This window comes from Gracilinanus agilis, chromosome 1 (genome assembly GCF_016433145.1).
Source record: "Gracilinanus agilis isolate LMUSP501 chromosome 1, AgileGrace, whole genome shotgun sequence".
In the NCBI taxonomy this organism is placed as follows: Eukaryota; Metazoa; Chordata; class Mammalia; order Didelphimorphia; family Didelphidae; genus Gracilinanus; species Gracilinanus agilis.
In genome coordinates this window covers 497842196-497858651 of record NC_058130.1, presented here as the reverse complement: position 1 = coordinate 497858651, position 16456 = coordinate 497842196, and the positions used below count along the sequence as shown (strand labels likewise).

Below are 16456 nucleotides of genomic sequence, written 5' to 3'. Positions count from 1 at the left end.
CTTGCTCCTTTTCCTTCTGTTTTTCTATTTCTATCCTTTTCTATAATTGTAAGGTTTGACTGAAAAAGGGTCTCTCAGCAAGGTTGGGTAATGGGAGAAGAAGACTAAGAGATTGCTCCCAAAATGGAGTCCAAAAACTTAGCTTGCTCACTGGTTGAAGTCTCGATGGGTGAGATGCGATGGAATGGCTTTGATCAGGGAATCATGGTTTCAATTTCCAAAAGAAAGATCCTCAGGAAGCCCTCAGGACTGGATCTGAACTGGGTTGTCCTCCTCCTCTCTCTCTCTTCCCAGTCCTCCGCCCAAAGACCTCTCCTCTCCCTCTCTTCTCTGGAGACTCTCCCAGAAACCTCTCTCCTCTCAATTGTCAGTAACTGTCACCAAGTGCCTTCTTCTGGCTCCTTTTGTCCCATCCTTACAAAAGTCACTTGATTGGTAGTAAACTTTACTAGTGACAACATGAAGAGCCATCGAATTAGAATCACAGATGATACCAAATAAAAGAGGGAAAGACAAATTTAAAAGGATGGAGAATAAGTCTGGTTTTTTAGTAATTGAGGAAAACCTCAAATTATAGTGCCATATGTCAATCTATGTAATAGATATGCATAACTGAAAAGTCCCATGAACATTAAACATTTGTGGATCAAATAATGGTATATTATGTATGTATGTATGTATGTATGTATGTATGTATGTATGTATGTATAAAGTAGTCCCCAGTTTACACAGGGAAAGCAATGTTATACATGATCATTTCTCAGATCAACCCACAAAACTCTTTTTAACTCATCAAATCTATCCAGCATTGTATAGAACCTAACCACAACATTTAGTAACATTTCTATGACAAAATACACTCAGAATTGCAAGCTCTAGCCAAGGAATGGTGGTCCACATTTGTAGTCCCCAGTCTAAGGCTAAGGCTGTGTGGTTGCTTGAATTCAGGAGTTATGAATTGCAGTAGCAAAAGCCATTTGGGTTTCTGCAAATAACATGATAAACCTCTAGGAGCAGAGGCCCACTAGGCTGCCTAAAAGGAGCAAACCACCTACCCTGGATAAACTGAATAGTTTAAAACTTTTGTGCTGATCAGTTTGGGACTAAGTACATGAGTGGCTGCTACATTTCCAGCATGGGTCATATAGGGAAACTCAGCCTTGTGGGGGAAAAGGGGGAAAAGAACCTACAACCCCGTGCAAAAAGAGCAAGAATTCCTCTTTCACCCACTGGGGATAAATGTCTTTGGCCTTGGGCAGGGATTGCAGCAGACAGTGAGGAGAGCAAAGTGGCTAAATGGGAGGTGAGGCCTTCTTAGCAGAATAAATTGGTTCCTCCCTTTCCTATGACCTGAACCAAAGGCTCCAGGCAATGCAAGTATGGGTGATGACTGAGATGAAGATGGCTGGAATTGTTTCAACAGGGTCACCAGAAACTCCTGGTACTCCTGCTTCCCTGCCCTTTTACAAGGTTATTCTTCTATTTAATTACTAGGACAAATCTCATGATTTTCTAAATTTCTTTTTTGTTATTCTTAATTTCAACAGGAAGGTTAGCTACCGGTCTAATTCAATTTCATTCAACAAACATTTACTAGGTGCCCAATATTGGCAAGGCACCCCAGATTAATTTTTCTTTCCAAAATAATTCATAAAAAATAGTCTGAATAATGTGTGAAGTTATGCATTGTCTGATGTAAGGTAAAGTATCTATAGCAATGAAATTATAAACCTTTTAAAGAATGTAAATAAAGAGGAAACAGTAAAAGGTCTCTCTACTATTCTCTTTTCTCCACCTATCCCCATCCCATCTTTTACACTCATATGATAAGTACTTGTATATAGATGCTATAAAAGAGAAAAATTAAATTAATTTATATTTTGTAGGAAAAAAAAACTCTTCTCTGGGACTCTCAGGAATCCCTTTAGTAGGGAATTCCTAAAGAGGAGGACTGAACCTCTTAGATGGGAAAGGAGGAAGAGAATAAACATTTACTAAGTCTTTATTCTAAACATCAAGTATTGTGCTTCACAAATATTATCTCATTTGATCCTCAATTTACAGTTGAGAAAGTTGAGTTGATAGAAGCTAAGTACAAATTTGGACTCAGGCCTTCCTGACTCCAGGCCCAGATACCTATTCACTGTACTACTTAGCATAAAAAGGAGAGGATAAGAGAAACTACTACTGAGATCCTGCATAACAATTCAAATGAAAGAAAGTCCCTCTTTATAGATGGTAGAGTGTCTAAATGTTTCTATTCCTGAATTTCATACTAATTAGATCTAGCCACAGAACATTACAAAGTTTCTTCAGTGAATTCCACAGCAATATGAAAAAAAACTAGACAAACCACTGAAAGTAGAAAAACAGTGAATGAAAACCACATACTACCCAGACTATGACCCTGGTAACTTTGGGGCCAATCCTTTGAATGAGTTCTATCAAAATGTCAATCCTGATAAAGTACTGCAGATAAACAAAACTTGGTCCAAAGACTGAGTAAGAGAAGATTCATTTTGGATTGTATTAGGGTAACTTTATGATGCTTTCCATGATGCCAAACTGTTTCCTATCAGAGAGGTCTTTCTCTTTAATGTTCTACCTCAATATCAGAACAATTAAAATGACAAAAAATTCAAAGGGCAGTGGAAAGATGTATAAGAATCCCACACAGGTCAGGGTATGCTGCCAATAATAATTTCTCATGAGAAGTGTCATATAAGACATTACTGAGAACATGAAATACTAGGAAGGGACATGTGCCATTCATGTGACAAGAGCAAAATACCAAAGTAGCTTCTTCCTTTTCCCATTACATCACAGCCAATATTTCCAGCTGGGTCACAAATAACACTAAGACAAGAAGAGAAAAGTTGATTAGCACCCAAGTAGAGGGTACAAGTAGTGGCTTCAGGCAGTACCCAAAGTGAAGAGAAGATGAAGGAGAGAAAAGAAACCTCAAGTAAAGGAATAGGGGAGAAAGGAAAACTTATGGCAACCAGAAATTTAGAGTGACTGTTCTATACAAAGAACATATACACCTGCCTTAGGCTTAAGTATGATGAGAATCATCTGAACCAGAAGAGCTCCACATTTGAACAAACCTTCTGGTGAATCCTTTTGTAAGACAAAATCTTTTTATAACCTAAGCATTAACTCTCTCCTACCTCTGGCAAAAATGTATGACATGCAAATTCATATGTATGAATTTTAAGCTATATAGAAAGATACATATACATACATACATATGTTAAGAAGGAAAATAAATATCTCACACAGAGTAGGAAAATAAGTATCTCACCATACAGGACTAATAAAGTGATTAATTTTTAAAATGTACAATAACCAAGTATAAGCCTTTTGGGGGAAAGCAAAGATTGCAGTATTTGGAAGCAAAGGGATCTAAAGTTGACTTCTGGCCCTGCCAATTTCTATCAACTTTGTAAATGTGGGCATATCATTTAAATTTCTGGGCTTAATCATCATCTCTAAAAGGTGGGGAGTTGGAATGGAAACCCTCAAATATGATAGCTCTAAATTTATGCCCTGGTGATTATAAATTACATCTAAAGGACATGTAATAACCATTTAACATTAAGTATATAGAAAGCTGTCAACACAACAGAGGGAAAATAATTATTTTTGGATGAAATCCAATTGCTAATGAAACAAGTGTGAAAATTTTGATTGCCATATAAAGAAGGGATAGGCAAGTAATCTATAAAGAAGGAAAGACAAATAATGTATCAGATTGTACACATGTCTCCTGGAAGGAACTGGGGGAAAAAAAGGTCACCAAATCACTTGAGTCAATTAAAACTAGTTTGGAGTGAACATTTCATTGCCATGCCTCATCAAGGCTAGTTAACAAAATGATAATTATCAACATTATTATTAGACAAAGATAATTATTATGTCTTCTGCATACTACTGCAAGATTGGCTCCTAGAAATACTGTAGACACCTTTGCTGGCTACTTTGCCTCCCACAAGGTGCCTGCACTCAATTTTACAGTAATGGAAAAGTGGCAAGCAGTGGACTATAAGTGAGGCATTCACAGTGCCTATGAACAATCATATTCCTCCTTTTCCTTTGCAATGCAAAAGACAGGAAAAATAGCTATCTGGGTAAACCAACAAATCATAACAATTCTTATTTGTTGAGGCCTTTACAATTTCCATAGCACTTTCCTCAAAAAATCTGTTAAAAGTGAAAGCATTATTGTCCCCATTTTACAAATTGGGAAACTGTGCCTCAAGAAAGTTGAATGACTTCCCCCCAGTGACATGGCTACTAAGTAGTAGAGCTGAGATTCAACTCTTAGAGGCCTTCCTCTTTGGTAGGAAGTGGCAGACTAATGGTGTGGAATGAGGCATGCATCATCAAATACGGCCAAGAGTTTATTTATTTTAATTAACTATATGTACTTTGTAACAGGAGAAAGTTCTATGGGGTCAGGAGGTAGGGAAAGTAGTTAGAAAGTTGAGATCAGAATATATATATATATATATATATATATTAAATCAATCAAACCCAAGTCTTCTCATCTTTATTCTGGATCACTTATTACATACCACACTGTCTCCTAAGAGCCATCCACCCACCCTGAGTCACAAAGGTCTCTATAGATTGCCAGTTTTACTTACAAAACTAGTAGACTCACAGAGGGAGACCTTGTCAGAGGCTTACAGGAGATTTTTGTCTAGAAAGAATTAAAAACAAAAACAAAAACAAAAAAAGAAATCTATGAGTTGCCCCTCTCTTAGATAAGCATATAGATTCTATTTAAACTTCTTTTCTCGTGCTCCTTAGCAATTACATTTGACCATACTCTGAAGTTCTTAACATATTTCTCCAGGCAGTAGAAAAATCATCTAATTTGGAAGCCATTTGTGCCTCCAAAGTCTTGGTCTTTCTCCTCTCTGTAAACAATCTTTACTTTGTCTGATAAACATCAATACATTTGAGTAAGCATAAGGAAGCATAAAGAAATCAATGCAGCATTCCAGTCACTCAGAGGGAACTCCATCCAGAAGAGAGTTTCAACATTACTCATACTGCCCAGCCAAGAACATCATTGTTTGCTGTCTCTGACCTAATGATGCTAACATGTCTTGCTTTCAGACTGGCTCAGGTCCTGCCCAACAGATGTACACCAGTGTCCACATTCAATGCAGTCATTAAATGTAGTTTTTGAGACAGAGATACCACTCTATTTAAAAAAATAAAATAAAAGCTAAGGACATGGGTCATTTACACTTCCGGCCTGATCCATATTAATTTCTAAAATCACTAACAGCTTGCCCCATTAACATTAGAAAGATCTAGAACTAGAAGGGACCTTCCAGATCACCTCATCCAACCCCATCACTTTACAAATGAGGCAAAAGAGAACCAGAGAAGTTGAATATTTATCCAAAAATCATACCGAAATTTAGGATTGAGGTGAGTACATGTCAAAGTATATATTGGCACTCTATAAGGTTTTAACAGACATAATACTATATACTATCACTACATAACTGAGACATCTTGAAGATTTGAATTCTAAAGAATTATTTGCCAAAATTCATGTGGGAGAAGCAAAAAGAGAGAAGAAAAAGATTCCTGTGGAGTATTTGTTCACTTATTTGGAAATTCCCAACTTTTTCTAGACTTATTAAATCAGCCTCCAAAGAGTACCTACAGAATCTAAGCAAAAAATAACAATATATGTATCTGGAAGGGGAAATCCTGTAAAAAGGGGGAACTGGTATTATTAGCAACTTTTAAACGAATATTAATCTCCTAAAAGAGAAGCAGGATAGCATAGAAGACAGAGTTCTGATGCAGGTTCCAAGTCCTACCCATTGCACACACATAATGACTATATGAGTCACTTAACCTCGAAGTGGCCCCCAGACAGCTGTAAGACTATAATTTGTGGATCCAGTGCTCATCTGCATTGGTAGAAGGAGAATAGCTCCCTCCATCAATGAAATCACAAACATGTGGGTATTCACATACAGAGCTGATGAAAGGTAACCTTAGAGGCATAGACACTAGCATTTGCGGGGACTAGCAAAGACTTTCTGAAGAAGGTGCAATTTGAGCTGAGTCTCAAAGAAAAACAGAGACTCTAAATCAGGAACATGAAGAGAGAACATGGCAGGTATTTGGGACAGTCAGTGCCAAGGTAAAGAGATTGGAGTATGGAGCACTGTACATGTGAAACAGTAATGAGCCAAGATGACTGGCGTGTAGCGTACATGGGGAGGAGTATTAGAATAGTAGACTAGAATGTTAGGAAGGAGCCAGGTTATAAAAAGTTTTAAATTTAATTTAAATTTAATCTCCAAACAAAGGAGATTATATATTTGATCCTAGAATAGGGAGCCAAAGGAGATTTTAGAGAAGGGAAGACACTGTCAGACCTACTCTTTATTATTTTAGATATATTATTGATAATCTCTATTGCAGCTATATGAAAAATAGATTGGAATGAGGAAGACTTGAGACAGGGAAGCTCATTAGGTTATAGCAAAGGTCAAGATGAGAGTTGTGAGGTCCTAAACTAAGGCAGAGACTGTGAGAGGAGAGAAAGGAACATACACAATACTTATTTATGGTGGAGAAAGATGTGACAAGATTTGGTAAATGATTTATGTGGGTTGACTGAGAATGATAAATTGGGGTATTGAGGTTAACAATATGGGTATAATCATGCAACCATGGAAAAATACTCTAAATAAAATTTTAAGAAACAAACAATATGGGTGTAAACCTGGACAAAAATGATTGCATCATCGACCAAAATAGGAAAGTTCAGAAAAGAAGAGGTTTTTAGGAGAAATATAATGATTTCTGTTTCAGACATGCTGAGGTTCAGTTGCTCAGAGGACATTCACTTCAAAATGTCCAACAGACAACTGATGACAAGAGATTTGAGCCCAGAAAATAGACCAAAGGTGGATGAGTTGGTCTAGGCATCATTTACATAGGGATTATAATTGAACCCACAGCAGTTAATTAGCTTGCCAAGTCCAAAAGAATAGAAAGACAAGAGAACAGAGCCCAAGACAGAGCCTTAGAGCCATTAGTAGGCATTGCATGGATGAAGATCTAGCAAAGGAAACTAAGAAAAGTCGGACAAGCTAAAAAACAAACAGACCCTAAGAGAACAGTGTCATGAGAATCAAGAAAGGAAACATTATCCAGTAGGAGAAGGTAGTCATTGCACATACATAAACATATGTATACCAAATCATTGTTCCTAAGACAAGTGCTACATGGCATATTTTTAATGAAAATAAACTATGTTTTGAGGATTTTATTATACCTATTAAAATAATAAGGATGACTTGGAGAACTATAAAACCAAACTGGAAATCCTAGTTTTTAAATAGTGTGTAGTTAAAAAATCTAATTTTTTTCACAGAAAATTATACAAAAAAAGGATCAGGAAGATTTTGTATTTTGTTCAAAGATGCTGGTGTCTTGCACTATACCTGTACCTACAGGCAAGTCATTGTAATTTCAGTTCAGTTCAGGTCAGTTCTTCTGGCAACAGAAATTTAAGTGGCAAGAAGAAAACTTTCAGATAGATAGGTATATTTCTAGACAAACATCAATGATCATCTGTCATCTGCAAATGTGAAAACATTACACAAAAAGAATTATTATTCCTATTTTATAAATTATTCAGTAAGTCTGAAAAAGTAATAATAGAGTCCAATATCTGCTTGCACTAATCACCTGAATAATACTTCTTTCCAACCTTTCATTCAGAAAAAGCACCTCTTAAACCTCTACCTTACCCAGAATTAAATGTCAAGACCAAATCCATTAACAGATTGATATAGTCAAGCAATTCTGAATCATGAAAAGTCAAGGACTATCTGTAAAATCCCTTCTAGTTTTAACAACCAATGGATTTTTTTTCAAATGCAAGCAATGGTGTTTCAAACATTTAAAAATTCTATAATTCAGTTACAGCCTCTTAAAGTTGGAAGGAACTTCTGAGTCCAGTTGGTCTACCCTACTGAGAATAGAAATTCATCAATTCATTTACCAAGCATTTTCTGAGCACCTATATTTGTACATCATGAATACAAATGCTATACCTGCCCATGCAGACAAAATTGGGCAACAGTGTCAATGTCTGATTTTATCATCAATTGATTTTTTTTGCTACATGAAGAACCAAGAGCTGCATCAGATGACCATTGTAAAAGGTCACGTCACACCATCATTCATACTGGTGTCAGAGCTACACTTCAGTACACATCAGGGTCAGTCAGAAGAAGAAGCAGAATAAGGAGAAGGCCTATTACCTGGATATTATCCTACTAGATGGATTTGCCATACTTTATTCTTGAGAGCTAACATTAGGCTTGAAAAGTCATGTTTCCCAGGGTCATAGAATCAAAACCAAAGTTTAGACATCCTGATTCCTACACGAGACTTACACATTACAATCTTTCAGGAATGTCTATCATTCTATCACATAAAAGGATAGAGCTCCTAGGAAAAACTATGGCACACTCAATACATAAAAAAGGAATATATAGTTCACTCCTTGATCATTTTGAATTTTAAAACAATTATAATAATCTCTTAATATTTTAGCATTGTTGAATGGATGGAAAAATGAATGCTATTAAGCCAAGATATGGAATATCAATCAGTTAATGTTTACTAAGTTCCTACAATGTGCCAGGTATGGTGCTGAGGATACAAAGATTTAAAAAAACAACAACTGGGGGGCAGCTGGGTGGCTCAGTGGATTGAGAGACAGGTCCAGATATGGAAGGTCCTGGGTTCAAATCTGGCCTCAGACACTTCCTAGCTGTATGAGCCTGGGCAAGTCAATTGACCCCCATTGCCTAGCCATTAACACTTTTCTGCCACTTTTCAATATACAGTATTGAATCTAAGATGGAAGGTAAGGGTTTAAAAAAAAAAAACCTCTGCAGTCTGGAAACTTACCTTATATCAGAAGGAACAATATATCTTATATGCTCATGATAGTTAGATAGTAATGATAGATAGATAGATAATAATGGTTTTCATGTGTGACTTCTAGAAATCCATCACCTAGCTTTATCATACTCATACTGCCTTCCTCAAATCTATAATAGAGAACTCTAGCCAACTGATTCCTTCTTTTTTAGAAATGAATTTTTATAAACCATTTATTGCCTTAGGGAGGTGGGGCGGAGTAAAGAGGGAAAGAATCTGAATCTCAAAACGTCAGAAAACAATTGTAAAAAATTGTTTCTGCATGTGATTGTAGAAATAATAGAAAATCAAAAGAAAAGAAAAAAGACATTATTTTTAAAGTAAATATCAATTTTACAAGAAGAACCCTTAAGGATCATCTGGTTCAGGAGTTCTTTGGCCTTTACCAGACAACCAAAAGTATCCAACAAATACACACACACACACACACACACACACACACACACACACACACACACACAAGTTAAGAATTCATGATCTAATTCAGTCCTCTGGTTTTATAGAGAAAAAAAACTGAGATGCTGAGAGATAGCGCATATTTCCCAAGATTACAAAGTAATCTACAAAGTAGAACCTAGACAAGAGCAATGGTCTTCTAATTGAGCAGTGTTCTTTCCACTATACCACAAATGCAAAAAAGGAAAAAAAGAGAGAAATATTTTGTCTTATAATAGCTATGTTTTGTTGCCTGGCATATATATATATATATATATATATATATATATATATATGTTTCTAGCTTCACATTTTGTCCTGGCTAAAACCATATTTTAATAAGCATCTCATTTAGAAGGGATTATCCTATTGCATGAGAAGTAAGATAGCATAGCATTAATGAAATTGTTCTTGAAACCAGGAAGATCCGGGTTTAAATCCTGCAATTGACACATACAGGCCGTTAGATCCTAAGCAGTCTCTTTAACTTCTCAATGCTCTAAGCAGGTAAGAACCCAAGTTGAAGAAAATGTACCATTCTGCACTAGCAGAAAGTTTTTTATCAGAAGCTCTTTTTACCAATTGGAATCACAGGTACAATAAAAATGAATGCAAGCCATTAAAAACACACACATACACATCTGTCTAAAATACTTTCTCAGAGCTTGAAATTTCTGGTTGCCAACTCATTGCTAGCAAATTAAACCTTCCTCCTTTTCAGCAAGAGAAAATCCAAGTGACAAATGTCTTTTTAGTGTCTGGCATCATGTTTCTGCTCGAATCAACTCTGCCAGACTTCTTCATCAGTGATTAGGCCATGTAGTTGGCTCATTAGTCACACAAGGAAAGATGACCTATTCTAACCTCTTTGTTTTATAGCTGAGGAAACTAGGACTTAATGTGGAGGTGAAGTACACTTTCCAAGGTCAAGAGTTAGCCAATGGCAGTCCAATGTGCATTCTACAAAGAGACAGCCTAAGATATATTGTCAAGCATACCAAACTTGGTAAAGACCTGGATTCAAAACCTTCCTCTGATCCCTTCTGGTTGATTCCATGGACACTTCACCCAACCTATTTCCTTATCTATAAAAACAGAGGTGATAATAGCTAACATTTATGTAGCACTTACCATGTACCAGGCACTGTGCTAAGTGCTTTACAAATATTATCTCATTAGATCCACATAATCACCTGAGAAGTACTATTATTAGCCATATTTAGCCCAAATTGTAACTAGAAATTCTGGTAGGCAAAGATAATTCAGTTGGTTGGGGGATGACAGAGAGGAGAATTTATCCTGGCAAACTGTACTTGTATCAGGGGAGGGGGCAGTCTGACTCCCAACAAATCTAATCCCAGACCCTGTTGAGAGGCTGATGATCACCAACCTCAGGGAGGAAGCAGAAAGGTGAGAGGGGAGATAAGGTAATATAGGATATATGCCTAGCAGTTGGGGAAGGTGGTAACAGGAAAGGAATGAGAGTCACAAGTTGGAAAAAGCCCAACAGAGTGGACAACCACAAGATACTGAGACCACAGAAAGGAGAAAGATACCTAGATACCTTTATACCCTGGGTATAAAGCCCCAGTGATACTACCCTTGGTCATAGCTCTGTGGCCAATTTGTTAATTTTGGTCCTATTAATAGTCAAAGGGAGCAATTGCTATTGAGAGATGAAAGGAGTAGATTTGTCCTTTTGCAGATTTCTTGTCCCAAGTATGTCTCAGACTCACAATTATTTCAGCAACATTGTTCAAAATATTGAGTTATCTCTGTTAATTAATACAGATCAAGCTACTGGTGTTGTTTTTAGAAGCAGAGAAACCAAGCTGTTGTCACTTTATGCTGTTCTTCCCATTATCTCCAAATATTTCTTCTATCTATTCACTCTCTGGCTGCCCTTATTTCAACTCACTAGAGAGGACCATGTACTAGTTCTCAGTAGGGACTAAAATGAGTCTTTGCAAGATTTCACAATTTTTTAAAACTCATCTAATTTTTAGAAGAAAAATATATTAATAAATTAACATCAAGGATCTATTTAAGTAGTAACTTTGAGTTCATTCCCTGAAGTCACTAAACATTTATCCCAATTTGTACATATCTAGTCCATTTGAATGAAACAGTTCAGAAGAACCACTCTAAAGCAAATAAGAACTTCAGTCATCAAAAATAGTTAAATTTTGTTCACTGTATCAATACTTAGACAAGAAAGTCGACTATTCTATTTTAGACAAAATTTAAAGAGGGGTTGGAAAATATAAGGAGTTGAGATTAACCCTTAATTAAAGAAGTCAGTGAGACCAATATAATACTTCGTCACTAAAGTTCACCTGTAAAATATTTTTAAGGTGGCATTTACTATCTTACCCATTTTAAAAAATATGGGGGGGGGGAATCCAAATTTGCTTTCAATTTTTCTGTTTAGTTTAGGAGTTTGCCTACTCCGTTCTTTATTTTTCTCAGCTTCCCTACAAACTTTCCTAATCTTCCTCCTTTTTTCTCTTTAGGTCTTAGTTTTCCTATAATTGTTTCAGTTATTCCCTCTCTCCCAAAGCATCACCTTTTCTCTCCCCACTTGAAAATATAAAGATGAATACTAAATCTAGATGGGGGGTTTTCCTAATTTCAGAACATTTTTGAATGCTAAAACATGATCAGTTAGTACTTCACAATATTTAGTAGAGAAAACTTGACTTCTTATCTGTAATTACTTTCCCTCAAATATGAACAGGGACATTTCAAAAACATAATCAGTAACTTCTGAACCTTTACTGATATTCAGATTGGCTCCAATTACTATAATCTCTACCTATTTCTGACTTTTCATTGAGGTAACACTTAAAATCACTTTTAAAAGGCTTGGAGAAGGATTACATTTCTGATCAAGGTCTCAAACATCATTCCCAAAGCTCTGCCTCCTCCGGCACATGGCCTCACAGCTCTGCTGAATATTCAAGCATAAATTTTGATTTCTCTGTACTTTGTGTGCCTGCTGTCAAAGAATATCTACTTAATAAGAATCTAAGTTTTTATAGGTTTCTTAAAGGCAAATAATGTAAGGTTTAATCCAAAATTTACCCAAATGTCTCAAAAAAAAATGATACCACCACAAGACCAAATATAATATCACTAAAAAGCACACTTTCTTCCTTATATATTGCCTTCCATGATCCCAATTTTATTATTATTGTTATTTTTTAAAATCCCTTGCCTTCTGCCTTAGAACCAACATTGGTTCTGTCTCTAGGCCCGGCTGTAATTCCAATTTTAAAAAGATATCTGAAAGTTGATATAAGTATTCCCATTTTAAGATTTACCATTTATCCTTTAACTTTAAGATTTCATAATATTTTTCTTGCCAAAATAAATCTGTGAGGTAGTTGGTATTAATATTATTATTATTTTCATTTTATAGATCAGGAAACTGAAGTTTATGAAGACTTGCTTGTGGACATACATCTGCTCAGGAACTGTGATTTGAGCCCAAATCACCTAACTTCAGGCCAAGTACTCTTGCCAACTACTTCCTATTTCCTAAACTTCAAGGTAAACTTCAGGTAAAACTTCAATTGTTTGAGACACTATATATAACAAATCCTGATGATACTTATCTATCTGTATCTTTTAGAGGCTGTTATTTACTTTTCTTGCTGTTTGGGGAGAGAGTTAGTTGTCTGTCTCCCAGAGCTTTTTTGTTTTGATATTGATATATTTTCTCAGTTGTCAAAAAGGAGTTTCATTGCTACTGGTTCTCCATTCATGCCAGTGGAATATTTGAAAGACAGACTGGAGTGTTTTTTTTTCTGTTTTAAGAGCAGTTTCAAGCAAGGGGACAAGTGAACCTGTTCTGCACCACTCCCTTACTATTCCCCAGATCTTTTCTCTGAGAATGAAAATAAAACCTAGGGGTCCTTTTGCTCATATGATTAAACAACTCCCACACCTTACCCGTAGCAGATTCTGGTAATAATTATCTCTGCTCTGGGGAAAAGATCATATAATCCTATCGCATCTGCATGGTTATTACTAGCCTTTGAAACTTCTAAAACCTTGGACCCTTCATACACATAAATAACTAAATCTAATGAATATTCTGGAGTGCTAGACCTTTGACTTTCTAAAATTAATGTCCTGGTTTGGTCACTCCACAAGAATAACAATGAAAGGAACAAAAGACTTCAGCAGAAAATCATTGGGTATATTTACCTCCTCAACTACTCTTACTAAATTTTCCATATATAGGAGTCCAAGGTTCTGAAGTTGACTGCTGACATAGATACCTACAGTACCATGTCAAGTTGGAATTGGGCTTCCAGTTGCACTGGCTGCCAGAGTTCACACCATTCTTCAAGTAATATCACCTTATATATTTCTCTCTTCTCTCAGCAAAAAAAAAAAAAGAAAAAGAAAAAGAAAAAAAAAAAGAAAAAAAAAAAGAAAAGAAAAGAAAAGAAAAGAAAAAGGATGGGTGAATGCTGCACCATGAAGCTGAAAAGTAATATCCAAGAGCCATTGCTTGGCAAGATTATAGTATAATTCAATTGTCAAAAAGTTAATGTTTTTCAATGCAAGTAACTTCATGAACTTGATATGTCATTCAAGACTTTTTTCCAGGGACAAAAGTAAAAAAAATATATATATATGCATATATATATATATACACACACACACATATATATATAAACAAGTTTTCGTAAGTATATAAAGCAAATTTTATTGCAGTTAATTGTTACTTGTCTCTGCTATTATGAGGGATGAACTAAAAAGCAACAATTAATCCAAAGTTTAACTCACTGCTGCACTCCCACCCTGACCCTTAGACCAGCTCCTTTGTAGCACAATTAACTGATTTGATTTTCTCCCAAAAAAATGCAAAAAAAAAAAAAAAAAAAAAAAAAAAAAAGGGAGAAGAAGCAAAGAGCATAACCTGGAGAGGGAAACAATCAGTATTCTCATTATCCTCTTCATCCTTACCAAAAGTTATCTGTGGTTGAGGAATGAAAAAATTATCATGAAAACTTATTTACTGTACCCAGGATGACACACCATCATTCCAAAATAATTCCCTGAAAACAGCACCAAAAGTAGCGCCAAAAAAAAAAAAAAAGTGAAGCATTGCCTTTCAAAATAAGTCAAGTAGTCAAAAAAAAAAAAAATCATGATAGTAAGAAGGAAAGGTGGCTTCTTAAAAGAAAAGGAAACTACATATAAGAAAAACAACTGCTTGAACGCATGGGTCGGGGTGGACATGATTGAGGGTGTGGACTCGAAACTACCACACCAATGCAACTACCAACAATTTGGAAATAGGTCTTGATCAAGGACACATGAAGAAACCAGGGGAAATGTGTGTTGGCCATGGGTGGGGGGAGTGCCGGGGGTGAAGGGGAAAGTAGGAGCATGAATCATGTAACCATGTTAAAAATGAATATTAATAAACGTTTAAAAAAAAAAGAAAAGGAAACTTAAATTGAAACTTAAATTTTGGTCAATGTTTTTTATGTTGGATGTCATTAAAGACCACAAGAATGTCTTACCTAGGTACAATGATGCATTTTCTTTCTTGACATTGTCATCTAAATAGGTTGGTCCCAAGGTATATATAGGAGTGGAGCCCATACCAATGAGAACCTGTGCACCAATGAATAAAGCTACATAGAGCGAGTGATCATTACCAGCAGAGTCCTTCCAACAGGCAGATGATTCCAAAAGGTCCCTGGCAGTGCTGTTGCCGTTCAAACACAAACCCTCGTTGGAAACTGAGGAGTTCAGTTCTTGAATCTGGTATGGTGGAGAGATGAAATGAGGTAAAGAAAACAGGGCGGCCCCCAATGCGATGAAGAGTCCACCCACTGCAAGCCACAAAGGCCGCCTGCCCCGGCCTCCGAAGTAACTGATGAAAACGACCACAACCAGGCTCCCAATGTCAAAACAGCTGACCAGCAGGCCGGATTCTGAGCTTTTCAAGCTGTAGCGCCTCTCGATGGTGGTGATGACACTGCTGAGGTACCCTGAGACCATCAATGACTGGATAAAGGTTAGAAAGCACATGCAAACCAAAAAGCAACGAGAATCCGTCAAAATCACATGGAGGCATCTTCTACCGTGTAGGGTAGCTAGAGTGGAGGAAACCGACAGGCCTTGGGTGGAGGAAACCGATAGGCTTTTGCCGATGGTGACCGCGTGGTTGCAGTCTAAGGTACCGGCCATTCCTGAAGAAGTGGAAGGAGTGCAGGAAAACACAGTCCGGGAAGAGGCTGAGAGGCTGGGCCCCAGTTGAACCTGCTCTACACCTCGCTTCATCTCGGTGCCCCAAGAAACACCGCAAACGACCGATTTGGGTCGCTTAAAGGAGCTATACCTTCTGTCTGCCCTCCGGAGGCTGGGGTCCTGCCAGCAGGCGGAGTTCAGAACTGGCAAGCTCTTGGACCTACGGGTCTCAAGCTTCCCCTCTTCCAGGGCAGGGAGGACTGCTGTTCCCTCCTGCTCTCCCACCTGCAGCTTCACTGAGCTCTCGCCCTCGGGCGCAGCCATGGTAAATCTAATTCAGATTAAGTTAGTGACTGACCCCACACGAGGACCCTGCTGAAGCTCTTCAGCCACCTTGCACGGGGCGCCAAAGCCGGGCCCATGCGGGAGTGCCCTGGGACCGGTACTGGGGACCCTCAGTTGCGGGGCAGGTCATAGTAACTAGCAGACTGAAGCCAAATGCATCCCGGGCTCAGAGGGAGCCCTGCAGGCTCCGGGCCGCATGCCCCCAGCTGTCCTCCAATGAGCCCTGACCGAATACCACCTCTTGTCAGCAGCTCGCAGGGGGCGCCTTGCCTGCCCCGGGGGCATCCCCTCCCTCTCTCGCTCTCAAAAGGCAACCAGCGAGAACCCTCTGGCCCCCAGCGCAGTTACGCAGAGGCGCAAAGTGCTAGGGCAGTGCTGGGACATGGGACAGACCAGCTACTCGGCTGCCGCTGAACAAGGTTCTCTCGGCTTGTCCGCATTCCTTGTCCGCTTTCCT

General features: G+C 37.6%; 1 protein-coding gene across 1 annotated transcript in view; it reads right to left on the bottom strand.

The window, feature by feature from the left end:
• SLCO5A1 (solute carrier organic anion transporter family member 5A1) overlaps positions 1 to 15978 on the bottom strand; it is a 159140-nt gene extending 143162 nt beyond the window's left edge. The window contains exon 1 of the mRNA XM_044657972.1: positions 14982 to 15978. Within this exon, the coding sequence (XP_044513907.1) occupies positions 14982 to 15978 (997 nt within the window). The remainder of the gene's footprint in view (positions 1 to 14981) is intronic.
• Positions 15979 to 16456: the final 478 nt, after the last annotated feature.